At 46.6% G+C, this 27,501-nt stretch overlaps 1 protein-coding gene across 1 annotated transcript in view; it reads right to left on the bottom strand.

Annotated features, from left to right (window-relative positions):
- Positions 1-27,501, bottom strand: part of Slit3 (slit guidance ligand 3) — a 600,224-nt gene that overhangs the window by 116,606 nt on the left and 456,117 nt on the right. Inside the window, exons 7-10 of the mRNA XM_031352736.1 lie at positions 25,301-25,372; positions 19,371-19,534; positions 10,383-10,524; positions 316-387 (exon numbers count right to left, since the gene is read on the bottom strand). Of these exons, the coding sequence (XP_031208596.1) occupies positions 316-387; positions 10,383-10,524; positions 19,371-19,534; positions 25,301-25,372 (450 nt within the window). The remainder of the gene's footprint in view (positions 1-315; positions 388-10,382; positions 10,525-19,370; positions 19,535-25,300; positions 25,373-27,501) is intronic.

Below are 27,501 nucleotides of genomic sequence, written 5' to 3'. Positions count from 1 at the left end.
TATCATATGACTGTTGCTATCATCAAAGCCAAGGACATTAAAGTTGGCCAATATGGCTGTGGGGGTGGGGCAGCTCACATGTTTCTCTCCCAAGGATAATTTCAGTTTTCTCTGGTCAGAGAGGCTCTTAGCTCTACATGCTGAAGCTCATAAAACTTACCATGGGTATATAACACTTTCTCACAATCTTAGACCAGCCTAGACCTGTCTGAGAGGAGCTGATATGCAGGATGCTTACTACACACTGTTAAAGCCCTCTACCCATCCACTCTCCCCTGGAGACATTCTGACAAGTTCTTCCCAAGGGAAACTCACATTCGCTTCAATTTTTTGTACTGGGTGAAGGCTCCTGCAGGAATGGATTTGATGGAGTTCTGTTCTAGACGTCTGGAGAAGAGAGCAGAGAAGAGTAAATTAATCAACCATGTATCAACAAGGGGCCACTGAGGGGCTGCTATATTCTCTGGCCTTGAGGACAGGATGCTGTCTCTTGGCACAAGGGCACAAAGCACATGTCCTGGTCGTGGGAGGCAGGACAAACCCTGAAACAGACGCAGCGTTCAGCTCTTGGCCTATAGCGTATCATCCGAAGGGCCCAAGAGCTACTGGAGAAAGCTAGGAGGACTTTCCAGGGCTAAGATGCTTGCTATTATCAGCTGCCTTTGGAGGCAGCTGTGTTCTTGAGGGAATGTTGCAGGAAGCAACGAGAACAGAGGGTTGAGAAAAAGTGGACATCAGGAAGAGAAGGAAGAGAGAGATGGACCACAGGACAGCTGTGCTTCCCTGCCATGAAACCATGGCACTCTATAGGTGGCATCTCAACCACACATAAGTGACATTGCAACCACACAGCTAATGGGCAGAACTGTGAGCGGCTGACTTCATTCGACAGTTTCAATATTGTGGAGAAACAGCCCTCAAGTCTCTAGACTTCCAGTCTGACGCTCCTCAAACCAACTCTCTGAGACCCTGGAAATCTTAGGCCCCAGGCTGGACTCCTGAGTAGCTGCTGGAAAGCGTACTTCAAACTTTATATGAACTTTCTCGAACTCTCTCACTCTTAGGATTCTAAGAAGAATAAAATGGTGCAGGCTCAGAGCCCAGAACTTACTGGGGAGAGAAGGGGCAGTGGGGACTGAGAGAGCTTTTCCAGTCTTATTATGTCATCTCTCAAATGCCTCCCCACCACTAAGGACTGGTGTGGCAGCAGGTGGGACACTCTATTACAGGTGATGAATGATACCCGAGCCCAGGCTGAGGACTTAGCATCTCATCCACATCCATCTCCCTTCTCCCGAAGGTGCAAATCTTTTCATCAACTCCTCATTTGATGTAACCGCTCCCCAAACCCTCAGCTGAGAACACACACACACACACACACACACACACACACACACACACACACGAGAGAGAGAGACAGACAGACAGAAAGACAGAGACAGACAGAGAATGAATGAATGAATGAATGAATGAGAATGTTTGGAAGGGAACGTGTGGAGTGCCAGAGGGAGAGAGGGGAGGGACTGGCTCCCTCAGTGGCTATGTCTACTGGATGCACACTTCTGGCAAGGAGGACCCATTCATCTTGAAGAGTAATCCCCGCTGCAGAGTGGGGGAGACAGTCGTATTAATTTGTGCCTCCACGATCCCATCTTCATTGGGGGAACAGAGTATTTGTTACTGGAACCGCTAATGGAGCAGTTTGCCAGCAATTTTCCCATTTCAAACAACATCTCAGCTGCTAATGTGGAATGGTTTGTCAGGCCTGCCCATAACACAGACAAATCACTCTCTAGGCAAAAGGAAGGGGGAATGAGTAGGAGCCCAAAGAGGAAGGGCGGGTGAGAAGAGAGGGAGCATCAGGCCTGATCATTCTTGGCTGCTGGATGAACACGGTTTACAAATGAGACTGCCACAGTCTGTTAGCAATGTCTTTGTGCCCTGTTGGAGGGGGTGAGGGGACACCCCCTGGGACAGCAGTCATAGGCAGGCTGGACAGAGGCCCAGTTGGCTGACTGGCTGGTGGTGAGTCACCAAAGCTTGCCACTGGGACTGTGGGATCATGGGCTACTGGATACAGTCACCCGCAGAGGATGCCTTGACAGACTTTCCAAGGACGTTCTCATTTTCTAACTGAGTAGAGAGTTCAGCTGGGAATTCTCAGCCAAAGCAACAGCTCCGTGGATCTCTGGGGCACCACAAGCTCTCCAGGTATCCCGCGAGTCACCCGCCACTCAGGAAAGGGACTTTATAGATGGCTGCCTTTGGAGAGAACCACTGTCCACAAGGGTAGTGACCTGTCTTGCTTTTGTGCAGGAGAATTCATGGCTCCTTGTTGTAGCTAGACACCTATCTATCTGAAGCAACACTGCATACGAGTTCTGTTATCTCTCTGTGCGGTTTACAACCAGCCAGCCTCCACTTTGGCGAGTACTAAGGGAGGCGGGCTTCAATGAGCAGGAAGTGACACCAGACCTCAAGGACTTTAAGGTTCTGTTGACAGAGCTCAAGGCAGCCCATCACAGAATTGAATCCTACTGCTACAATAATCAAGATCACTATTATAGAGTATTATTATTAATGGCGTGGTGGTGTTTATGCCTGTTATTTCTGTGAACCCTTACTCTTATGAGGCGAGCTATACTGGCTCATTGGTGAACAAGGTGAAGGAAATCTCGAGAGATCAAAAAGCTTGTCAAAAAGAACACAGCTAGTTAGTGGTGGGATTACTGAGCCCTGTTCCTAGCTGTTGGTCATTCTGCTTGTCCATACTTATCAAAATGGGTAAACAGAGGCTTTCCCAGGGAAAGTCTCAGGCATGAAGGCCCACTGACATCATGGATGTCCATGCTCAGTGGATAGGGTCTCAAAGCTGAGAGAAGATGGGACAAGGATGAAAAGACAGGAAAAGAACACTCTTCAGCTCTCTGGATCCGTGTGATCACCACTCACAGACTCAACCGACTGTGTTTAAAATACATTAATAAAAAGGCATCTGATTCAGTGTGGATAGACTTTCTGACCATTATTTCCTAAACAACAGAGTCTAACATCTACTCGATGTTGGTACTTAAGAGTATTTGAGAGAGGACTTAGAGCATACAGGAGGATGTTAACATTTTATATTCATTTTATATAATGGATTTGAGCATCTGAGGATTAGGAGTTTTGTGGGGCTCCTGGAAGTACCCCCTTATGCATATATAATATGCATATGGAGTGCAAGGCAATGAGGTTTGAACAGAAAACAAGAACTCCAGGCTTAGACTATTAACCCTGGTAGAGACCTTGGCTTGCACTCCTTAGATTTTCTTACTCTGAGAATGGGCTTTATCCGTATTTCTCAGCCTTCCCTTGGACTCTTAAAGGATTGTCAAAGGCATGGCATGCTCAGGAGGCATCCAGAACTCTTTGGTGATGGGGTAGTTGTGAATAGCCCATTTCCCTTAAATAAAGCAAAGGCCAGGGTATGGATAATATTAAGAACTAACAAGTATCAAGTACATAGGTGTTAGGCATTGGGCTTTGAGATTTCATGGCATATCAAACTTAATACTTACACATCTGTGAGGTGCATCTATAAGTCATTACCACCTCCATTTTCTCCCTCCCTTCTACCTTTTCCCTTTTGTGACACGATCTCCTTATGTAGGCCAGGCAGGACTAGGACTTATGTTCACCTTGCTATAGCTTTTCATATGGGAGGGTTATAGGTGCATACCGCTATGCTGAGCTCTATCCTTAAACATGAAAAAACGGAAGCTCAGAGAGGCAAAGACACTCATCCATACTTAGGAGAAACTAGAACAGGGGTTTCCGTCCACGTTCATCTGGTTCCAAAGCCCTGACTCTCAACCACTAGGTTTTACTGAACCATTTATTCTCCTTATTCTTGCCAGATCACTGTCAGGAAAAAATGTTCCTCCTGTCAGGGAAGCAGGAGGACACACATGGTACATATAGATGCACATGGCCACACTGTCACACGAGCAAGGACCTTGAAGGGGTTGAGCACACCACCAGTCCTTCAGCTCGGAACAAGGAGACGACGATCGAGCCTCCCAGTGAAACGGCTTCATTGTAAAAAACAGAAAGAAGCCCTGGCATTAGCAAAATCTGTCACATCTCAGGGAATGTCTGAAGCCAACAGCTGTTTCAGGGTTCTCATAACTGGCACATGTGTCTTGCTTTGTCTAGCAAACATTCTTCAGGCTGCAAACAGATTTAATAGAGCTAGCATAAAAACAAACATACAAATCAAACATCCGAGCATCCTCCTGCACCAGTAGGAAGAAAGGGAACATCTGATGGGGGATTTCAGCCATTTGCGAACCGTATTGATTTGCCCTAGTTGTTCAGGTGCTCCCCTAATGATATATGTCATTTGCAAACATGTGACTGGACACGATATATGCCTGGCAATCCATCAGTCACTATGAGGGCAGAGAGAATGCAGGGGTATATGCGGTATGGGGGTGCGCCTATAAGTCACCTTAGGAAGGAGGTGCTGCAGCCATGTTGAGATGCTGAGGGGACAGGCAGCAGTGGCAGTAGGATGAGCATCTAGCATTTATCAAGGACTTTTGAATGTCAGACAGGGTGCCCTTCATATACTGTCTCATCTTTCCCCGTCTACAGGGCCATGGAACAAGCAGTGTTGGTATATTGTGTTAGGGAAGTGGCCCCGGGAAGTCGTTTTGCTTAAGATCATCAATAGCTAATGAATGGAAGCCAGACAGCTGTGACCCAAGTTCCTGGTTCCTTAACTCTAGGCTCTCCTATCTCAGGGTTTGGGAAACTACCTTTATTCTTTTAGTCCTTGCTAGTTAAAGAGTGTCTTAATTGTCGCTGCTCGTAGTCCTTCCTGCTCCCACACAATAACTTTTGAACACGCACTCGCACATTTTACGCATCCACATGCAACTGGAGGTTAAGGTTGGGTCTCTTCCTCCCTTGAGTCCCACCTCTATTTTTTGAATCAGGGTCCCTCATTGAACCCGAAGCTCATGGATTCAGCTAGGCTGACTGGACAATGAGCTCCAGGGATCTGCCTGTTTGGCTCCTCCCCGAGGCTGGCACACACAGTCATGCCTTACTTTTTATGTGGCTTGCAAGGATCTAAATTCAGATCCTCTCACATGAGCAGCAGGCACTTTATAGACTGAGTTGTGTCTGAGCTCTTTGCCTTGGGAACTTGTTAGGATACCCAGATCCGGGAGAAGGAAGGAAATCCCATGTTTATTTGTTTCCCAAGTTATCCTGAGACATCTGCTTGCAGAACATTCAAGAACTCAGAGTCCAGAAGCTCAGTTCTCGACGCTTGACTGTGCCTGGATTGGGGCTGAAGATAACCCCTTTCAAGGAGTTCTCTGGGCTCATCTTCTTAGCTCCCAATCTTTACTTCTGCTCTTAGCAGTGAGGTGTGGTCTCCTCCACTTAACTTATATGTTTGGTCCACAGCAAAGATGAGGAATGTGGGCAAACCTGACATATGCCATCTCTAATGGGCTGTCTGCGGAACACCTGGCATTGCCTGTGGGCCACAGGGAGAGGAGCAGGCACAGTGCCAGACACGCTCTTCTTATGAGATGCATGTGTGCAGATGCCCGCAGAGGATGCTTTTTAATCTTAAGGAAAAAGTGAACAGTGTAGGAATTTTGAGACTAAAGCATGCTATCCTATCACATATGTGAATAGGGTTTTGCTTTTCACATTCCACTTTTAGTAACTTCCAAACGCTGTGCTAATCTTCTATATTACACCCCTTAATCCTCATGTGAAGTCTCTAGGTAGGCACGATAACCTGCACTTACCAAGGACTCCTGAATCAGACAGGAGATGTTAAGAAATGTGCCTGAAGAAAGAGATAAAAGCAGGATGCAAGTGCAAGACTGTTGACCCCAAGGCTCTGGACCATCCTCGGTCCTGGCCAATTTCTTCATTCTGCCAGCATCTGCTCTCCATCCCTTACCCTATCTGCACCCCCGGTTCGTCAGAAATCTGGTGCTCTTAAACACTAAAGTGTCCAAGATATCTGATTTCTAGAGTGTTCTGGCTGCTGGTTTGCTTGTCTGGTCATTTCGTTTTTAATTATGCAACTTGTGTAAGCCTCAAGTCTAGCTACACCAGCGCTTCCTCGCTTCCTCGTGTCAGCTGGCAATGAGGTTGATACTGGGGCTGTGTGCTCCTCCCTAACGCTCACTTACAGATCCATGCTGAAGCCTGTCTCCAGTCTTTCCCCGTCAAAACAGGTTCCCTTCCAAAGAACACAAGACACTGGAGAACATCACACAGGGATTCAGAGGACATGTGGAAAAGACAGAGCTGGGCCTCAGAGGTATTCTTTGTACCAATGCTCCGTCTCGAGCTTTTGAAGGCATAGGAGTCTGCAGACCAAGAACAGAAGTTGTGGGCCTCTGGTTCTCTGAATCTTTTCTGGCTGGAGGCTGGAGCCTGTTCAGAGAAACACCAGGGAGCTACGTGAACAGCACCCTTGATGGGAGCCGAGTTTCGAGGAAAATCTACAGCAAACCCTTTCACTGTGGGTTTTCTGGAAGAAAGCTATTTTTAGAGAAATTGGCTCTGGCATGCGAGGAGACCAGCACACACTTCTCTGAACAAAAAAAAAAAAAAAAAAAAAAAAAAAAAAAAAAAAAAAAAAAAAAAATCTAAGAGAGTCTGCCAGGTTGCTTTGCATGAGAGATAGGCACTCCTTCCAAATGTCGGGAGTACGGACTGTTTCTCAAGGTTAAGATGATTTAAAAGAATCCACAATGGCTACAGACGGAGAGAAGGGAGTGGGGAGTCTGGCTCCAAGCATTCCTAAGTGAGGAGATGTAAATCTAGATTATAGGTGGCCATGGGCAAGAGGTAGAATTCTTGACATTAAAGAGAAGGCCAAGTTCTGATGTGTCTGGGCTGATAAATCAAACACACTTCTTCTGCCAGGATGCATTCTTCTCTTCCAACTCTGCTTCTCCTCAGACCTCGCTGGTATTCTCTCCCCGCTACAAGTTTGGCTGCTTCAGAGACTTTGTCCCCAAGCCCGGACCTGGGCGCTGCTGGTGTTCAGCACCTCACATTCTCTCTTACACATCACCATTCCTTCTACTGCCCTGAACCACAGGGACTTAATTCATCTGCTTTAATCTCTCAGCTTCGTCTCAACGCAGAGGAGAATGAAGCAAGCTCAGGGAGAGAAGTCCTGTGTGATCCATCTGGTAGACGGTGGGTGCCCAATAAGCAGGGGCAACCTTATTACCGTGTCTGCATATATTTGCATGAAGATGAGCTACTCTCCAGTTCAAGTCGCACCATAGGCAGCTAGCCTCCGCAATCAATTCTCTTGACCGTTACTCTTAAAGAACCTGCCGTCTTCATGGAGGGCCTCCTAGGACATACTTTCTAACTCTTGTTGCCACTAAGAATAGAGGTGGTGGTAATATTGCAGTAGCTATGGCTGTGAAATAATGGTGATTGCTGACAGCATATCCTCTCTGTGGGATGCAAGGCAAAGTGTCTTGCAACCCGTGCCACCGAGGAAGTGCCCCTGTCCCCTGTTGTTTTCAAGTGAGAGTAGCCAGGCTCAGAAAAGTTACTTGTCAGTGGCTACAAGGCCAGGCCAGCGGTAGTGTGGGGGTCTGCTGTTGTTTCTCTTTGGAAAGACCTTGCCTAGGTTGTCCATTCCTTGATTTTCTGATATTATGAATTTTAATTTAATTTAATTTAATTTTAATCTACATCTGTACAATGTATATACATACATAATATATATTGTATAATTCATACACATACTGTATCTACAGCATTCATCATTTTGTAAAATAAATAGCACCTTTGATGACAGTAGTAAGGGGGATGCTGCTTTACAATGGCAGTATTGCTCAATAGAAAGTGATCCCATTGTTCTTGACATTATGCCTTTAACTTTTAATGGTTAAAAACTCAGAAATCTTCTCACATTAACACCCTAGTTTGTTAATGTCTGTGTAAATATTCAATGTCCAGGCAAGAGTCCAATCACCCTGGCCTATATATAGGGCACACTCTTAATGTAGTCATCTGCAGTTTTGAACTTAGAGAGACTTGAGCTGACCTGTGGGGGCCATACTTGGAGATCAGATGGGAAGCTGGAAAGGAGGGAGACAGACTAGGCTGGGGTGGTGTCCCTGGATACAGCCTGATGGTTTAACCTAGACTTTCCCTTCAGGCTGTGAGTTAGGATCTTGCCCAAGAGGAAAGGTCTCTGGATACCAAAGAATAAGATACAAAACCTGGCAGGTAGAAGGAGAGGAGAAGCGAAGAAGTCAGGTTCTAAAAGGATGTGAGGGAAAGTAGGCTTTCTAACCAGAATGCCTGCCTCAAGAGGGTCAAGGTCCCACCCTGACACGGGCAGGCGTCCTCGAGAAAGAAGAGAACAGAATTAACGTGGTGGGGAGTTAACAGGGCAGTGGGGGAGATACCGAAAGGTCAAAGGGCTGGGGAGAGAAAGAAAGATGAACCAAGAAGGGAGCCAGTGATGAAGGGGAAATAGCACACTCAAAGGAAAGCAGGAGCAGGAGATGAACAAGGAAGACATCGGAATGGAGAAGTGGGCCAGGGCTCTCCAGAAGAGGATGCTCTCCTGCTTCAGGGCACAGCAGTGTGGACAGCTACAAAGTGTGAGGCCCCTCAGCTGGTGCTGTGAGGAGACAGCTGCAGGAGCCAATATGTGGTGGCCTCACAGGGTGTGGATAGCAGAGGGCCCTTCCTACTCACTAGCTCATGCCTGCAGCGAGTGGTGCAGACAAGCCTGTGCCCGCTGGGGCTCTCAGAGAATCAGAGAAGAGCTGGTGAAACAGAAGAAGGAGGAACAAACCAGGACTCCACTTTTGTAAGCTGTGTAGTTTTTTCCATCCCAACCAGGATGCAACCAAAGTCCTTAAACTGTCCATGGTGGGCCCCCATTTCCCCTCAGCTCCTACTACCTCCCCTTTGCTTTCTGTCACAATGGCCTCCTGGTATACCAGGCATGCTTGCACCTTAGGGCCTTTGCACACAGCACTCCGCTCCTGCTCCCACCAATAACACTCTTACTGATAGTAACTTTGATTGTTTTACCCTTGCTTCAACTCCTTTCCTTGCTCCATTCCCACCCCCCATACACCATGGGGATGGATGGATGGTACCTTTAAACATATCATTTGAATTATTTTATTATTTGATCTCTCTAGTATATATAGGGTACAAAAGCAGACACCTCGTCTATCTCTTCAAGCACAGACACACTGCCACGAAAACACACAAATGTAATTGGCGAATGGACCATGTGTGAGAATGGCTTGAGAGCAGAAGCCTATGAACATGGTGGGAGGAGGAGCTGGCTGAGGCAAAGACAGAGCGGGAGGAGGAGATGGTGTAGCTGAGAGGCAAGGAACTCTACAACTTCCATATTAAGGGATTCCATCCCATGTTGGTTCCAGTAGAAGCCTCCTCCATGAATGGTAAAGATAGGAAATGAAGGCAACTGTGAGCTTTTAGGAGCTGGCTTGAGGTCAGTGCTGACTGATAACACTACTTGTCCTAGAAATCGACAACGGCTGTTTTCTAATTCACCAGGGAAGATGAACAAAGCTATGTCATGTGGACACATCTTCCTGCACAGGCTCACAACTGTACACATCCCAAGACATACACAATCTTGTCTCTTTACCTGAAGATCTAAAGGATAAAAATCTTCTAGGAAATGATAATGAGCCAATGAAATCAGTTCAGTATTTTCCTTCCTCTGCTCCCAACCCCATTGAAAAGGCCCTTGTCTCTGTATTGAGGCTCCAGTGAGTGCCTCATATATAGCATTTCATTTGGTTTTCACAACGACCCACTGAAATATAATACTACAATTATCAGGTGTCAGTGAGAAGACCAATGTCAACACAGAGAACTAGTTCACCAAATGCCAAGCAGAAGGCATGCAGGAGATCCAGGGGATGGACACTGTCTGACCCCAGTTCAGGAACTGGCAGCTTTCTGAGGAGGATGAGGCAGAATACATTTTACATTGTGTATGCCATATGGTCCTTGGTCATAACTACTCCATCCTGCCCTGGAGGATCAACTAAAGACAGCATCAACAAACAGGGATGCATGTGGACCAGCAAAACTTGATTTGTAACATAGATGCTACATGCATTTTCTATAGGCTGTAGCTTGCTGACTATTCTTGAGCCCATCCACGCTTTTGACAACTAAACTGAAGAAAACCTAGGAGTCTAAAGAAGAGGTTTACGAGTATTTGTAATGGCCACCCTTAACAGCCCAACATACTGATTGCCTATAGAGAGACCTGCTGAGTCAGAGAGGTTAGCTAACTAGAGACTGAGGAAAGGCAAATGGGCACTTACATTTCCACGATGCCCTCTGGCAGATTGGCAGGGATCTCTGTCAGTCCTTTCCCTCGGCAGTCCACAATGTTATTACTGCATGAGCAAGCAGAAGGGCAGGAGAGGGAGTTGGCATTGCAGGCTGGAGCCTCTGAGTGGGGACCTGTGGAGTCAGAACATAATGGTCATGTCAGTGCTAGGGGACTCCTGGTATTGAGCCTCCAGATCCACATCCCAGGATGCAGCGCGAGTGTCAAACAGTCTGCTGAATTACCATTAACCGGCATCTCCCTCTTCAGGGACACATGAGAGAGGTTTTGGCTTTGACCCCACTGTTTGCAGGTCATCTCACCTGCCTCATTATCCCACCATGCTGCTGCTTTTATAGAAAGAGGAGGTCCCAGCATGCACCACACATGGAACTCTGCCATCAGAATCCAAAGGACACACACACACACACACACACACACACACACACACACACACACAAAGACCACTTTCTTGTCATGCCCAGCACCTCAGAATTTTTGCTTACACCTGGTAATGGGATGCCAACAGCCAATGCGATGTCTATTCTGGGGCTAAAAGTAGCTGGCTGTCACAACCAAGTAGAAGGCTTAAAGTAGAAGAATTTGCCCAATCGCAGCATCGATTTTTGTCAAAACATCAGTACAATGACCAGAAGTAACATCCAGGCCATATCCAACTGAGTCCATGGAAAAGTAAAATTAACCTTACTAGTTAAGAGGCGAGTAAGTTACTATATACTTTGAAGTCAGCTCTTCATTACGTTTGAGCCAAGAATCAGTGTTCATTTGAATGTGATCGAAAGGCTAAGCAAATGGTATCTCAGGAGTTTATTTTGAAGACTGAACCTATATAGACTTTGCTACAAATTCAGTCTGGATCCAAAGAATCCCCAAGAACCCCCATGACTCCCTTTGGTGGTCACATCAAACCCTAAGTACAAGAAACACACTGAAATCTTTAGAGATTTCAATGCTTTCCTGCTTTGATCATCACCTCCTAGTGAGGTAAGATTCTCAGACACCAGGTTTGTTTTCCACACGTGGACTGAGTCCAGCAGTATTCTGGGTCCTCAGCCTGTGGTCTTTGGATGCAGCCTGCAACTGTCATCTCAGTGTCTTTCCGTATCTCCCTCCGAGCTATCAGAATCCAAAGGACACACCCTAAGGGCTGTGATGAAACTCAGATGAACTCTGCAGATTCCCTCACTGCTCAAACTCTTCCCCTTAGGTTCTGTAGTTTTGGATACAGATTAACGAGGTAAGATGGAAAAAATCTGCAGGGGAAAATGACTTTTGGTTTGGCCAGTGTTCACTGGAGAAATTGAATCCCGAGTAAGTCTTGTTACAGTGCTCCAACGAGGTGACCAGCTGAGCCTGGGGCAAGTTCTCATCTAGACTCCAATGTTCTAAGAGAATTTCACACCTCAAATGCAGGAGGACCCATGGCCTCCTTTCTGGTGAAGCCAAATTGTGCCTACCACTCCATCTAGAATATTGTTCTTCCCAGAAAATGCCAACCCACCTACCAAAGACTCTTACTGCCCTTCATATAAGCACACAAAACTAAAAACTTGAAGATAGCGTCTTAGCCAAGATGCTTGACAAAGTGTATGGACAATAAGGACTTCAGAGACACCAGCAACACACTAGAGGACCCAAAAGGTGCCATGGAACATGTCAGACAGCTGTTGACTTACACTAACACGCAAACGGAAATCTGCTCTTAGAGAGGGTGTACTCTGACTTACGGCAAGGTAAAAGAAGGCCTTTCTGTTCTGAGAAAGTGGGAAAACAGGGCCAGCAGGTACAAGGCTGCCATTGGCAACTGTAGAGTACTATGGCCTTGGATTGGATCTTATTTCTCTTACTTCGTTAATGCTTCTTTATGCCTCAGTTTTCCTCATTTGTAAAATGGTGTATGTGCGTGTATCTGTGTGTATGTATGTGTATGTGTGTGTGAATCTGTGTGTATGTGGTGTGTGTGTGTGTGTGTGTGTGTGTGTGTGTGTGTGTGATTGTACCTAACATATAGCATGGTTTTGTTCTGAAGCAGAGGCAGTCGGTGGATAGACTTTTTAGAAGGATGCCTGGCTGGGTAAGGACTCTTTCTAGAGAGTTATTGCAATTGGGTCTTTTGCTGGCACCAAATGTTTCCATTTTAAGAGATGAGGTGTTGGGAAGGCACGAATTCTGAGGTCCTCATTGGAACTGCCGAGCCACCCGACCTTTAGTAGAACAGATGCTGTAGGTGTGGGTCACCTCAAGGTGTGTTTTATTGACACATTCCTGCAAAGCATGCAGAGGATCCAGCATGGAGGGACCCTAACCCATCACCCTCACCAATAAGAGGAAGCCTGAGAGTCGCTGGTTTCAGATGCCAGGGCTTTTGAAGTGTAGATGACTTTCCCCAAGGAAAACTGCCAGGCCAGGCTGTCTACATCAAAGGGCAAATGCATGCGACTGAGCCAGGGGAGCTGTCACACCCTGGTCAGCTTCCTGGAGTGGGAATTGCTGGTCTGAGCTTGGGCAAGTCCACCCATTTGAGCAGAAGGATCTGAAGATGGCCCCTCTTTTGATCAGGTAAAATATTACTTGTACAGAATGCTTCAGAAAAGTCAGGGGTTGGGGGGTGAACATCAAATTCAAGGGCTCCTGCTGGCAATAGGAACTTGTGTGACATGGCAGTTTTCAAAGGCTCTGACTTCCATATTGAAATGGATTAATTCTAAACCAGACTCAGGTAGCAGTCTCCTGGGAACTGGCTGGGTCTTCCCTAGGTGGTTCTTAGTCAGGTAGAGGTATATACTACATTTCAAGGAATGTTGTCAAGGCCAAAGAAAAAAAAAGAGAGAGAGAGACTGTGAGAAAGATTCCTTAACCAGGCCACTAACAACACCTTTAATTACACAGAGAAAACAACGGTAATTATAGCCTCTGTCAGCACCCTGGGCTGGCAGCTCTCCAGGCAGGCAGTCACCACCCTACCGTGGTGAGGCCATTACTCCTTGTTTAACCACTCTAGGTTTCAATATGATTGAAAGACAGATTCCCTCCCTTGGCAAGCACTTCCCTCTGATGAATGACGGAAGAACCAGGACAAGTCCGCTAAAGTCCTCAATGTCTGTAAGTGATGGAGGAAGTCCCACCCCTTTGCGGTCTCTGGGCAGACTGAGGATATAAATTCTATAAAGCAATGACCTTTTTTTTTTTTTTTTTTTTTTTTTTTTTTTTTTTTTTTTGGTCTTACTGTTGTATTCTCACTGTTTAAAACAGGTCCCAGCACAGGATGAACTTAATAAAGCACACTCTGGATAATAGCGGTGAATGAATTGGCTTAGGAGTCTGGAAGAGGTTGGGGGGATGCTCCCTAGGCAGTGAGTGTGACTTCTGGGTGTCCCCAAGGACAGGCTGAGCTCCGAGTGTCCTGGTTTGGGTAGGTGGGGCCAGGTGTTGCACAGGAGATGGAGTGGCCCTGGAAGAAGGGGCTGTTCTGACGTTCCCTCTTCAGTGCTGGCAAAGCCTACTTCCTACCTGCTGCTATGGCCTGATGTCTTGAGGCAGAGCAGTGCATGGGCCAAATGGAGGCACTGGCTTCCATTAAATTCTGAGGTCCTTATTAGAGCCACCAGGCCACCTGACCTTTAGCAGAATGGCTGCTGTAGTCATGGGACACCTTGAGGTGTGTTTTATTCTGACACATTCCTGCAAAGCATGCAGAGGATCCTCCATGGAGGGACCCTAAGGGATTCTAACCCAATACTCTCATCAATACAAGGAAGCCTGAGAACAGCTGGCCTCAGGTGCCAGGTGCCAGGGCTTTTGAAGTGTAGATGACTTTCCCCAAGGAAAACTGCCAGACCAGGCCATCTACATCAAAGGGCAAATGCATCCAACTGAGCCAGGGGAGCTGTTGCACATGTCCTTCCAGTAGTGGGAGATGCTCTTGGGTACGAATTCCATGTCTCACCTCTGTGTGGTAGGTAATTTATGAGATTCTGGTAAGGGTTGCTAGAGGAAGCCGTGTGGGACAAGGCAATTAAGACAGCCTGAGAAGAAGGTCACAAAGAAGGGCTGTCCTAGGTTAGCCCTTTGAGATCAGGGTTTCCCAGACCAGGGGAGGTTGAGGCAGGAGTGGTCCCCAGATGAACCTTTCCTCAGGAGGTTGCCGGCACTGTGGCACAGGCAGAGTAGTGCATTAGCGACTCCTCCTGGGCTCACCGTGCAGGCCTTCCTCTCCTAGTGTCCAGAGAGAAGAGAGTGCAGTCTATGACTAGAAGCTGACCCCTGCTCAGGTGTCCCCTCATCTTTGTTCTTCTCCTAACTGGCAAAATAGGATGGTTTAAAATTGCCCATCCTGTGCTTGTCCACCCAGATGATGAACCAAACATCACTGACTTTGGTCGCAGATGGAACCAAGTCAAAAGATGTCAAGAATGGACACTTTTCTCATAGCACCCACAGCACCCACAAAATGAGACCAGTATAGCATTCAGTGCCCTGAATATACAAGACCACTTGATCCTCACTGAATTCAGCTGCGATTTGGGTTCTGCCTATTTCTGTCCCATTATATGGATGACCCTGAAGACTATGAAGGCTAAAGAAACTACCAAAGACAGCAGAGTTATGGAATAACATCTGGCTAAATGCGTTTCTGTCTCTTCTGGGGGGAAATACCCCCCCCCAAATGCTGCTTTTTATTGCCACAGAATTGAAAATGTGTGGTGCCTGGGAACCTGGAGGTAGGAGGCAGGGCTGAGACGTGGACTTGTGTAAGCTACACTATCGAGGGGAAAACGCATTTGGCTTTCTTTCTGATTAAAAAAAAAATATCACCCAGTAGAGTGCAGAGTAAAAATATCCAATGGCCTTGTGAGTGCGTTGAAATAAATTAATTCCAGTATTCAAATTAAGCTTCCCAACTGGCCTCTGGCCTTTCAAAAGCCAACAACAGACTTCAGTGACAACGGAACTCTGGCAATTACGGTGAGAATATAAATGAACATGATTTAAATACCAGAGGCATGATAATTTTGGAAATGGCTAAATAAACCTAATAATCTCATTCCTGCAATGTTCAATTATGGTATTTTAATTAAAACCTCCTAAGGAGGAGGGTGGCTAGACACAGCCTACCTTAATTATCTTTATCCTTAGTAACTGGTCTCAAATAGAAAGAAAGAGAGAGGGGGGTGAAGGAAAGTTTCTGTTTCCAGGGAGATAAGTATATTTATTTTTGAAAGTAAAAGGGGAAATTTATGGAGCAACTATTGGATCCAGCATTGTTTAGGGACACCCAAAAAGAAGGAGATGTGTCCTTTACTACTGGAAGATAAGATTGATATCTTTATGAAAAGATATTTCATATTCAAGGCCACAGGTCTGAAGATGATAGACAAATCAATGGGCTCAAAGACATTCAAAGGGAAGAGATAATTAATTCAGGAGGTCAAATAGTTAACAAATAGCCATAAATTATGAATAATGACAGGGAAGAACTCTCTGAGATTAAGATATTGGGAAAGAAACAACACAAAAAAATAAACCTTAGGATATGAACTCCCAAATAAGCCCTTTAAATGAAGATGAGAAAAAAAATGAAAACTCACAAATCACATGACATGTTCTTCTCTAATGTATTACGCACTTTGATAAAATCCTGATATATACCAAGGGATAAGCAGATGAAACATGGCCTGTGGGTCCTTACGGCCCTCAGGCTCTAGAAACAAAAGATACTAACAGAGAAATCCTTCAGTAGTCACTGAAGGAAGCCCAGTAGGCAGGCTGTACCACACAGACGACACTCTGATAAAAGATAAAATAGAGACATATTCCTCGCCCCCTGCCACCTGCTTAAAAAAAAAATCTCAATAGCTTCCCCCAAAGGAGGAAATAAATGTCTTAGCCTGGGAGGGTACAGTTGACAGGGATGCATTTCTGTAAGTGCACTGCTAACAGAGTTCTGGTTAGCTGGAGGAGAGATGGTGTGCTCATCTCTGTAGCTTCTGGGGTGAGGGATGAGGGTAAGCCAGGCTCAGGACGGCTGGATTTAATTCAAGGACACTATCGAGACTTGGGCAGACAGGGCCTCCCGGGTAAGTGAGATAAGGTCTTTCCTGTCTCTGGGGCTGCCTTTGGGGGAAGGTTTAGAAACCACTGCCACTGCAGGGCCAGGAAGGTTTTCTCTAGCAGCTCTGACAGGCTCTGGGGATAGCAGGGGAGACGCAATGTGCCCCATGCCCACATCTTTCACAAGTTCTTGTCCCTCACTGCAGTCCCCTCGGTGAGCAGTTAGGTTTGTATTTGGGCAGCTTTAGACAATCCCAGCCAGGTCCACACCAGGCGGCCTTACTCAGATGCCTTGCTGGCCTCTGGCCTGGGGTAGGTGGGACTGCACCCTCTGCAGTGGTTACACAAAGGCACCGAGGACCTAGGACAGCCCTTCTCTGTGACCTTCTCAGGGCCTCCCAAAATGGTCACTGCTTTCTTAATTGCCTTTGTTCCACACTGCCTCCTCCAGCATCCCTCACTCAGAGGAGGTGAGATGTGGGGTTCACACCTCACATCTCTCTGGAATCAAGGAAGTGTCCATTCTTCAGAGAGGCTCACCGGATCCCTTGAGCACTGTAACTAACCAACTTTGACCTTTCCAAAGCACTCACCTTCCTAGAACAGTCTATGTTTTAATCCTTAGACGTCTGACCCAAAGGGTAAGTCCCTCTGTATTACTGCCCTAAGTTGATATGACCAGCAAGAGGGCGAGATTCATAGCCTGTTGCTGTGGAGAGCTTGGGGGCAAAGTTCCCACATCCTCAAAAGATATCATGTTAGAAATTCCAAGAGCCATCATGCGCAATGGCTGCTTTAGGCAGGGAAGGGAGTAAGGATGTTTGCTCTATCCCTATGTTTAGCTAAGGAGACTTGCTGGATCTAGGCATTGCAAAGGGCTGCGGCTCTGGCACCAGTGTTTCTAGGACTGGGGTCGGGCAGCCTCATTCTCATGGGGCTTGGATTCCGACTGCTGTTGGACAGGCATGGTCTGGGCAGTGTGTTGACAAGAGGCAGCTTCCACGACAGAGGAGCACCACGGTCACCTGCCATTTTACTCTCAGAACCCACCTGTCATGTAGTGTTTTTACATCCTCTCTAATTAGTTTGCCTCAGTAGCTCTTGGATGGCTCCCGCACTCTAATTATTTCTTTCACTGGCACTTATGCCGATATTGCACCCTTTGCCTGATAATTACTGTAATTATAGCTACTGTATTTGATTTTGGTGCCTGTGTGATAAACGGTTTTATTATATGTGTTTGATGGGAAGTGGTTTCTAAGTGGGCGTCTATAGGAAGTTGTTGAGGTACTACTCAGGGATGTGTTAAAATGCTGTCGGAGAATAAATAATGGGATGACGTAAAAATGTGACGGGGAGAGAACAGGGAAGAGAGGGGTGGGGCACGTTGAATTTAAGACCTGAATGAGACACACATCCAGTCTGTACTCCTGGCCATTGTGGGGCCCAACAATGTACACTTGAGTATGTTAAGCCCGCAGGGCCTTGCTGGTTGCAGTTGACGTTTATTTGATTGTTTTATGTCAACGTGACACAAGCTTTAGTTAGCTGGGGAGAGGGATGCTCACTTGAGAAAAACGCCTTCATCAGATGGGCCTATAAGGAAGTCTAGAGGGCATTTTCCTAAAGACTGATTGATTGATAGGCAGTCAGTCCTGGGTTGTTGAAGAAAGCAGCCTGAGCAAGCCAGTGAGCAGAACTCTCTCATGGCCTCTGCTTCAGCTCCTGCCTTGAGTTCCTGTCCCGACTTCCCTCAGTGACAGACTGTAAGCTGTAAGATGAAAGAAACTCTTGGTTGCTTCTGCTCTTTATCTTATCACAGCAGAAGAAAGCAAAATAGAACAGAAGGGGAAGTGGCCTATAGCTAAGAAGAGAAACTCAAGGTGGGCTCCTTGTGTGCCCTGGCTGCCCAGGCTCAGCCTTTTAGACACCACTGCATTGCAGTCCAGGATTGGGATCCTAGAAAGGTATGTGACTCTTAGGGAACTCTGAGTGAGTGAGTGAGTGAGTGTGTGTTTTCCCTTCCCTCAAATCCTAGGGCTTATCTCCACCTCTTTGCCACAAGAAGAGTGGGTAGAATAAACAGACACAAACAAAATTTAGGATCTGGTTTAAAAGCTATGCCCCTCCAGGAAGATCTTGGGTCACTCAGTCACCTCTTACTCCTGGAGATTTGAGCTGTCCTATTCATGTGTCTGTGTGGTTCAGTCCCGAGTGCTCTGCAGGCAGCCTGGGTCCCTACTACATGTCAGACACCCACAGATCAACAATCTGTGGGCCTACTAAAAGCTGTAACACTCAAACTCCACTTACCGCTCTCTTACTAAGTATCACGTCACACTAAGGGCTCTATATAAGGACATTATTTTACCTAATCTTCCCACCCATGCTTTGAGCTGTATTCTAGCATGATTGCTATTTCAGGGGAATGGTAACTTGTCAAAGTTACATACCAGTAAGGGTTGAGGCTAGGTAGGACTTCTAGCTAGACAGGCTTAGTCTATGGCCCACACTATCCTGCCTCATTTCTATAAACATTTGGGTGACAGGAGGGTTGTAGTCAATGCTAGTCAATGCTAAAACACTTCCATTACACCTCTGCTCTGATGCCAAGCTGTTAATCAAATGTGAGGTGTCTTAACACCAGGTGGCTATGGGGTGCAACATGAGTGATTGGTGAGGTTTTTTTCTTTTGCATCTTCTGTTCTAGATGTCAACAGCTTGTTTCTTTGAACTCCTTGAGAAAGCAAGTTGTCCAACTCCTTACTGCATACCTCAGCTGACCATGAGATTCCTTTTATACCAAGCTTTTGGGATGGGTAGGATCGGGACCAGGGTCATGGTAGACAGGGCTGATGGGTATGTGGATCTCAGCCTAGGGAGGGGAGAGCATGTAGGGCTGGCTCACCTGGACACACATACTCCTTCTTCTGCACATCTGCTACACTGAAGCCTCTCAGGTGCACGGGCGCCATGCACAGGGTGAACTGGCCAATGGTCCGCCGCTGTCGCAGCCAATCTGAGAGCCAGGCCAAGTGACAGTCACAGTACAGGTGGTTGGAGTGGAGACGCCTTGGAGAAGGAGAGAGAGAGAGAGATACCATTACACAGAGAAGAAAGTGGGCCAGACCTCTGGTGCCTGTCTCTCCAGCATGATAATTTTCACAAGCCTATAGCAGCATTCATAACCCTTATACATAGGGGGAAGAAAAAAAAAACCCGACAAAAAACAACAAACAAAACCAGAAGCTTTGGTCCTTTTATTACCATGCCACTAATATTCTCACATGTAGGCCACAGTCAATGGGTATCCTGAAGGTTCTGAGCAATTTCCATGTCTTAATAGTAATTCTGCCCTTCTCATTTCCTGGTAAGCTGGCATCAGCACAGAGGGGCAGGAGAATGACATCACCAGAGGGTGATGGCAGAGAATGACATCACACATCCGAGTGTGAGTCAAAGATCCGACAGGGTCACCCTGCGACACTGGACTGTAGGACTTACAGCTAGCCTAACTGGCGTTCTGTTTCTCCTCCTGTCTGTGCTGCTGTGTGACTGACATCTGCTCCGGGCTCCTTCATCGCCTCTTAAGTGTCCTTTGTGATCCCACAGCACGAAATGTGGGGAGTTGTAAGCCAATGCTTACAGTTAAGACTGTGAACATGAGGCAGAGTGAGGAGGCACAGAGAGAAGGGTTTTCTGGGGTAGGGTCCTTCTCTACCTCCTGTTAAATAAGGTATTGCTCTAAGCAGGCTCCTGGAATCCTTTATACTCTCTTTGTGGTGCCTGCCTCCTCATTGTGGGGTTCTAATTTATCTGGAAGTTACCTACTCTGAGTGATGTTGATGGCTAACCACTTCTAGACAGGCTACAGTTCTTCAGTGGGAGCTGTGACTCAGAGAAGTTTCTTGCTTGAGTGTGTAAGATTCCCTAGACGGACCAGCCTGTCCCATTCTGAGGGGAATCCCATCTTAACCAGATGGGACCTATGAGCTGGGAGGCAAACAAATTAAGGATACCCTCCTTAAAGACTTTTTGCTTGCATCTGTAACTTCCACATTCCCTACAGGTGTTAGCATTGGTGGTGCGTGAGTTTTAGTAGCACAAGAGCATAGAGATTTGTTGTAAATTTCAAATGGGTAATCCTGGACACGCTCATCAGCTGGCTGTTATCTTGGGACCGTCGAGAGCCCCTTGTCAAGCTCATTAATACAGCGTGGCATACCAGAGGAGTGGCTTGGATCATGCCTGCTCTGTAATGAGAGAACTGAAGGGCCCTTGACCACATCCCACTTAGCACAAGGTCAACATTGCCAAACACTAGCCAAGTGTAGCTAACTCAGGCTGGTGCTGGCTGAGCCTTCTGGCACCAATGGGCACAGAATCCCAGCAGGCCAGCTCCACTGGGGCTGCTCCAAACCCCATCATTTCAGGGGCATTAAATGAGCCCCCAATTTTTTTGCTAAAAATTTTCTGTATATATTAAGTACTTCTTATATTTCAGAGTCAGACATACTTTCAGAAGCTCTGAGGCCCAAAACATAGGCACTATAAAGTCCTAACGTATTTCCCCTTTAGTTTCCAAGACTAAACCTTCTGAGCTAATCCAAGCATGACCTCCCCTTAGCCTGAATTCTGAACGTCATAAAACATTTGGAAAGGGTGCTGCGGTCAAAGTCCCAAGCCTGGGGGGGGAGACCTCAGTTAGAGGAGGGTAGGCAAGACTTCTGCTTGCTAATGAGCACTATCACTTTGTGCCAAGAACACATTTCCTAAACAGTGGGGAGGAGATGAGAGAATTTCCTCCCAGCCCCTATCAGATAGCAATAGAGGCCTGGGCAACTATCATAGTGGTTCTACGAGGGACAGGAGGAGCCCAGGGCAGGCTGCAGGGTAGTGTAGGCTGAGGGGAGGGGGTTCTATCTTGTGCCAGGAGACTCAGCCACTTAGTCAGCTTGGGTTTTAAGTGCCCTGTTTGGTAGCATATAACTACCAATGCAATGATGTTATGACAACAGGGAAGAATTTGAGAAAAGTATGGGACTCCAAGGTGGCTGAATTAGAAGTCCATCAGAACCAATTGAGGGTGAGAGTTTAACAGGACAAGGATGAGCTTTAGGAATGTTAGGGCTTCAGTCATATACTTCATTTCTGGGTTAACCAGAAAGTTGGAGGCTTCTGTCTGGAAGATGGTGTTAGGTGAATTCTTTCTCAGCCCCAGCCGGCCAGCCCCAAATGATTGCTCTTCTCAGTCTTCCTATAGATGTTTCTATCCCTCTGGCCATCTTCCTGAGACTTTCTCCTTTCCAAAGTGGGGTCACAGAAAAGTAGTGACCTCAACTGATACAGAAGTCACATGGAGCCTCAATCAGAGAGCCCAGGGCAGGGGACAGACTCAGCTCCCTAGGCTAGGGCTATTCCTGACCAGAAATAATGGCGGGGTCAAGCTAGACTAACTCTTTCAAGCTACCTTTTCACACCATGCTTGGGAGATGGGGTGGAGCAACACCGTCCAGATACTATGACACTCTTTTGTTCGTTCAAGCATCTGTGTGTACAAAGCATGAGTGTGGTGTGTGTGTGTGTGTGTGTGTGTGTGTGTGCATATGAGTGTGGGAATGTGGGCTGCGGGTACTGTGAGCACACGTGGGGGCCAGAATATAGCCTGGGATGTCAGTCCTTACTTTCTGAAGAGACGGTCTCATTGTTGCTTGTCATACTGTGTATAATGGGCTAGGTGGCCCATATGATTCTAGAGATTCTTCTGTTTCTACCTTCTATCCTGCCCTGGATGCACCAGAATCACAGACCAGATGTTTGGCATCATGCTGGCTTACTAAATACTATTTTTAAAAATAATCAGGAGCATTGAGAAACTTGGCATGGAAATTGCCAAAAAATGGTTCAGGTCCTCTGAGTGAGAAGGGGAATTATTTAATTACTTTCCACAATTTGAAGTTGTGATGGTGATGACATTAGATATCCTGGACCATGTGGAAGGTCTGATCTCTCCTTGCTCTGCTCACCAGGCCCCATGTGCTGTTTTTTATCCCTCTGGGTGACGTGAGCTCTGATGTCAAGTTACATAATGCTGGCATTGGTTCCACCTTTCTTCTGCCTTTGATTTTGGGGCAGTGATTTCACCCTAGGCCTCAGTGTTACCAGCCGTAAAATGGGAAGGACTGTTCTGTGGGTTCAAGTAACTCACAGGGAGTGCTTCACCCAAGGCCTGGTGCACAGCAACCCTGGGAGAAATATTTGCTGTTATTGCAAGTCCAAATAGTGTCGATTTTAGCATCTTTCCAAACTGTGGCACTGCCTATATGCAGCTGCTGCTGCCTATGGAGACACGAAAGCAGCCAGGTGGTTGGGAGTCCCTACGTGCTGTTCTGTGATCTTTTGAGAATGGACAAACCATATTCCACATGGATAAGACCTTCTCTGTGGAGCAGAAGGTGAATGAATACAAATGCCAATTTACAAAAGGTGCCTTTTAGCCGCAGATGCCAAATTAAATTTCCAGCAAATCCTTTTAGACAGGGGTCAATGCTCATTTTTTTTTCCATAAAATGTGGTGTCCTGGATTCTATGTAAAAGCTTTCCTTTGGAAATCCCATTTATGATTTCCTTCTTCTCTCCCCCTCCCCTCCTTCTCCAACACCAGTCACCCATCCCCAATGCTTTAATTACAGTGAAGGGGGATTAGTCAGTTTTGCCTCAGGGAGTTCCATACAGAGCATCTCTAAATAAAACTAAAGAGAAAATGGCAGCGAGGCAGAGAGCAAAGAGAACAGACAAGATTGATTGATCAGAGCTCATCAGATGGATATTTGAGACTACAGAGAAGAACCACAACAGAAATGAGCTAAGACTCCTTACTCACGTCCCTCCTCAACACGCCTCAGCAGGTACCCAGAAGCCCAGGCTAGACACCCAGGAGCCCAGGCTAGACCTCCCCTAGCTCCTCTGGACCTATCTTTGCTCTGTCAGTGTGTTTTTTAGACTGAAAAGGACTCAGAGGGAAGCCTGTCACAGGCTGTGTCAGGAGGTCCTGCAAGTGAGAACTTCTGGATAGCCACTCCCTTGGAAGAGCAGACCCAGTATCCTGAGGCTCACTTTTGATTTCCTGTTTTGGGACCTGGGCTTCATGCTTCCTCAATTTAATTGTGGTTTTAGAAGACCAAAAGGCATCTCCTTAAAATTCAGTTAATGTATTGCTCCATTTTCAGAGGGAAGGGAAAATGACACAGGTTCCTGGGTATGCTGTCATCTAAGGGTATCCAACGAGACTCTAGGGAGCAGAGATGGAGACTGGTCTGGGACGATCATTATTGATACTAACTAACACTACTATGCACATCCCACAATAAGCACTTTCCACACACATCACAGTGTACCCTCACAGTGAATCCAACACAAGCATCTGTTATTGAGTCCCTGACCCAAAGCACATCAAGATAAAGAAATGTCCTCAGTAAGTGTGGAGCCTGCGTGTAAGCCTAGACCTGCCCACTCCAAACTGCTGAGCTTTCTCCTCCTTATTATTTCTTCTTATATTTATTATTATTGAAGTTACTGTTATTATTATTGTTTTTCTTATCATCTTGGCCTTTGTTTTATTCTCATCGAGAGATAAGTTCAGTCTCTGAGGAACGCTGTGCCTTTTAAAACACAAGAGCATGAAGTCCCACTGCCAACAGATTTATGGGCAAGACCCCAAGAGGTCTTCCCCTCAGAGTCCCAAGGTGGTTCTGGGATTTTATTTTTGGAAAAGTTCCAGATGGTTCTGAGCCGCTGATCAGGGAAGTGCTGCTTAAAGGATTTTCCATTCTCTTGGCTTTTATGTTGCCTGCGGAGCCTAGATGAGCTTGCAGTGGTCAGCTCAGATTTCGAGGTAATTGTATGGTGACAATATATAATGCTATCTGTTGTGTGATGACAATATATAATGCCATCTACTGGGAGCTGGGCACCGGATGTGCTTAGGTGTATGTGCTCTTCACCACCAGCTCTATTTATAGAGGAAGGAAAAGAGGGCACAGAGCCAATTAAGGGCAGAGGGCATCTCAGTTCTTTGCTTTGGTCCTAAATGTACTTGGCTAAACGCTGTCGGGGACGGGCTCTCCCTTTGTACTGTGATTCGAAAAACTCTCAAAGATAAGAACATGGAATAGGAACCTCTTTGGAAAAACAAACCCGGGTTTTTCTACTGCAGCAAACCTACAAGTGTGTTCCTGGCTGAAGGCAGAGTGAGTGACCCACATGATCAGAGTCATGGGCTTGCTTCTGCAGCATACAACCTGGAGGGTGAAGCTTATCCAAGGCATTAAAAGATAAAGCACTAAGTTAGTGTATTCTAATATCTGGATGTTGCCCAAAAAGCAGCGGAATGTAGCAGGTGGTACCTTGGTGGGATAGAAAAAAGAAAAAAGATGACCCCTCCATTCCCAGAAGGAAAATAACTGCCATTGTCACATTAGGACAGAACTGCCAAACGAGGTATGGCATGAGTGGAGTCAACGGGGGTCTCACCAGCTAAGTTTTCTGTGTTCCTTGGCAACAGAAAACTAACACATTTCCCATCAAACAACACACACAGTACAGGAAGACGTCCCACAGTTTAGGGGCGATGAGAAATCGGCAGCTAGGAAGCAGGGATGAACCACGACTCTGGCCTGCTCCTGACTTCTCACATACCAAGTCCCCACCTGCTTTGTGACTTTAGATATGGGAACAGTATGACCATCAGCAGCCCAGTAGCTTTCGCAGGCGGTGAGAATAGCACCAGGGCTTCTGAAGGTAGGAGGTAGGCGGGGAGGAAGCAGAGTCATTACTCACAGAGTCCGGATCTTCGGCATGTGGTTGAAGCTGGTGACCAGGATGCGGCTGATGTTGTTATTGTTGAGGGTGCTGCAGAGACAGAGGAAAACGTTATGAATGAGGGGCCCTGAGATGTTCATAGGTGGGGGAGAGGGACGTATGTGGCTGTTAAAAAAAAAACCCAGCCAACAGATAAGAACCACAATAGCCAAGTATCTAGAGACAAGTGGAAACTCTGCAGACAATGGGGAATCCACAGGCCTGTTTTTTCATGGGGGTTCCCCCACTGTCTGTGAACAGTAAATCCATGACTTAATCTTGCTGTGTGTTGGGTGGCTCATTACAACATCTTTAATTCTTTTTGTTTTCAAAGATGCGCTGCATTTTGAATCATACGTATGCATGCATATTATGGGTACGGGCCCATGGGTGCTGGTGCCCACACAGATTGGAGGCATTGGGTCCCCCTGCAGCTGCTTGGCAGGGTGCTGTGAGAGTCTGGGTTCTCATCAAGAGCAGTCCATACAAATTACAGCCGAGCCATCTCTCCACCCCAGCATCTTTAATTCTTACAGGGACCAGTCAGTTACGCGCGGCTGTTCTCTCTTAAGGAGAGGGATGATCTGCTCTTTTTGGTTGGTAGCGCAGAACCACCAAAGGAGATGTTACACTCTTGTTACAGATGATGGGGCTGAGCTGCAGCTGGCCAAGGCAGCTTCCCAGCTTTGCCACCGCTGCTCAGCACTGCAGGTGGGATCTGACCAAGCCCTCTCCCGCTCCACCCCTTCTTTGTTCAGCACACACACACTGCCTGTACGTGAAGCTATGTTAGTTAGTATATTCCAGCTGTATCTTATCTCAGGACGAGCTAGCTCTCCTCTTTCCGGTGCCCACCTTGACCATGGATGGAGTTCCCAGGGGGCAGTGTTAGGACCGGCTAGTCTCTTTGACAGAGAAAAAAGCATGGAGAAAGATGTGCGCTGTACAACTGGACCTAACAAAATGAAGCTGCTGAAGAATTGAAATCAGGATCGAAGAAAGTACTGCCTCAGTTTGCCCAATAAAAAGGCCCATTCTGAAGCACAGAGGAATGTTGTAGTGAGGGAAAGCTCTTTGCAGAGGCTTCTGCAGTTCAGGTCAGTGACTACACATTAGAGGGGTGGCAATGCCTGGGAAGGCCACATCTAGTTCTCTCTCTCTGACCCCACCCCTGCTTAGCTTTGTATTCCAAAGAGCAAGAACTGGATCTGCCTTTGGTCGCAGTTCATACTTCTCACTTGCTCCTTGGCCTTTCTTTTCTCTAATTTTTTTTCCAGAGACATGATCCCACTCTCTTCTCATTAACCCTGTTTTTCTTACTCTCCTCTAGGCTGCCATTGGTCTTCACTCGCTCAACAAAGGGCCATTGCTAGTCAAGAAGTCTGTGCTGTGGGCTCATAAATATATTATTCTTATCTTTTTAAAAAATTTTTATTAGATATTTTCTTTATTTACATGTCATATGATTTCTCCTTTCCCAGTGTCCCCTCCAAAAAACAAACAAACAAACAAACAAAAACAACAAGAACAAACCCCTGTTCCCTCCCCCCTCCCCATGCTTGCCACCCCACCCTCTCTCACTTATTGGCCCTGGCATTCCCCTACACTGGGGCACAGAACCTTCACAGGGCCAAGGGCCTCTCCTCCCATTGATGATCAACTTTGCAATCCTCTACTATACACATGTTGCCAAAGCAATCAGTCCCACCATGTATAGTCCTTGGTTGGTGGTTGAGTCCCTGGGAGCTTATTATATTTATCTTAAAGTGCCTTCTCTGTGAGCTACAGACTCAGGACATGTCGTATGTGTTTAGTAAATAGAGACCATCAATTTATTGACCACACTGGAGAGAATCTAGTCCTATTCTGGAGTGTTCTATTCCCCACTTCAACCTTCCTAAGAGAAAGGGCTCTTCATCCAAACACTGTCACCCCATTCCCCAACCCAAGGGGTCCAATAGATTTCTTCTCCAGCCCTTGTGACGTTGGTCTCAAGCAGAGTTGCAGTGACCACATATGCCACACAAGTACTCTCCTCAAATGCCCCGGTCTCTCCATTACTTGTTTGGCCAATAGGAAGAAGGTTGGGATTGGGGTACACAGAGGAAAGGAGCCTAGTTCTTGCTGCCCCACCACCCCCCGCCAAGCCTTTGACAGTCACTGTATATGCACTGTGTGTC

This window comes from Mastomys coucha, unplaced genomic scaffold (genome assembly GCF_008632895.1).
Source record: "Mastomys coucha isolate ucsf_1 unplaced genomic scaffold, UCSF_Mcou_1 pScaffold5, whole genome shotgun sequence".
Classification (NCBI taxonomy): domain Eukaryota; kingdom Metazoa; phylum Chordata; class Mammalia; order Rodentia; family Muridae; genus Mastomys; species Mastomys coucha.
This window is presented reverse-complemented; position numbering and strand designations above follow the sequence as displayed.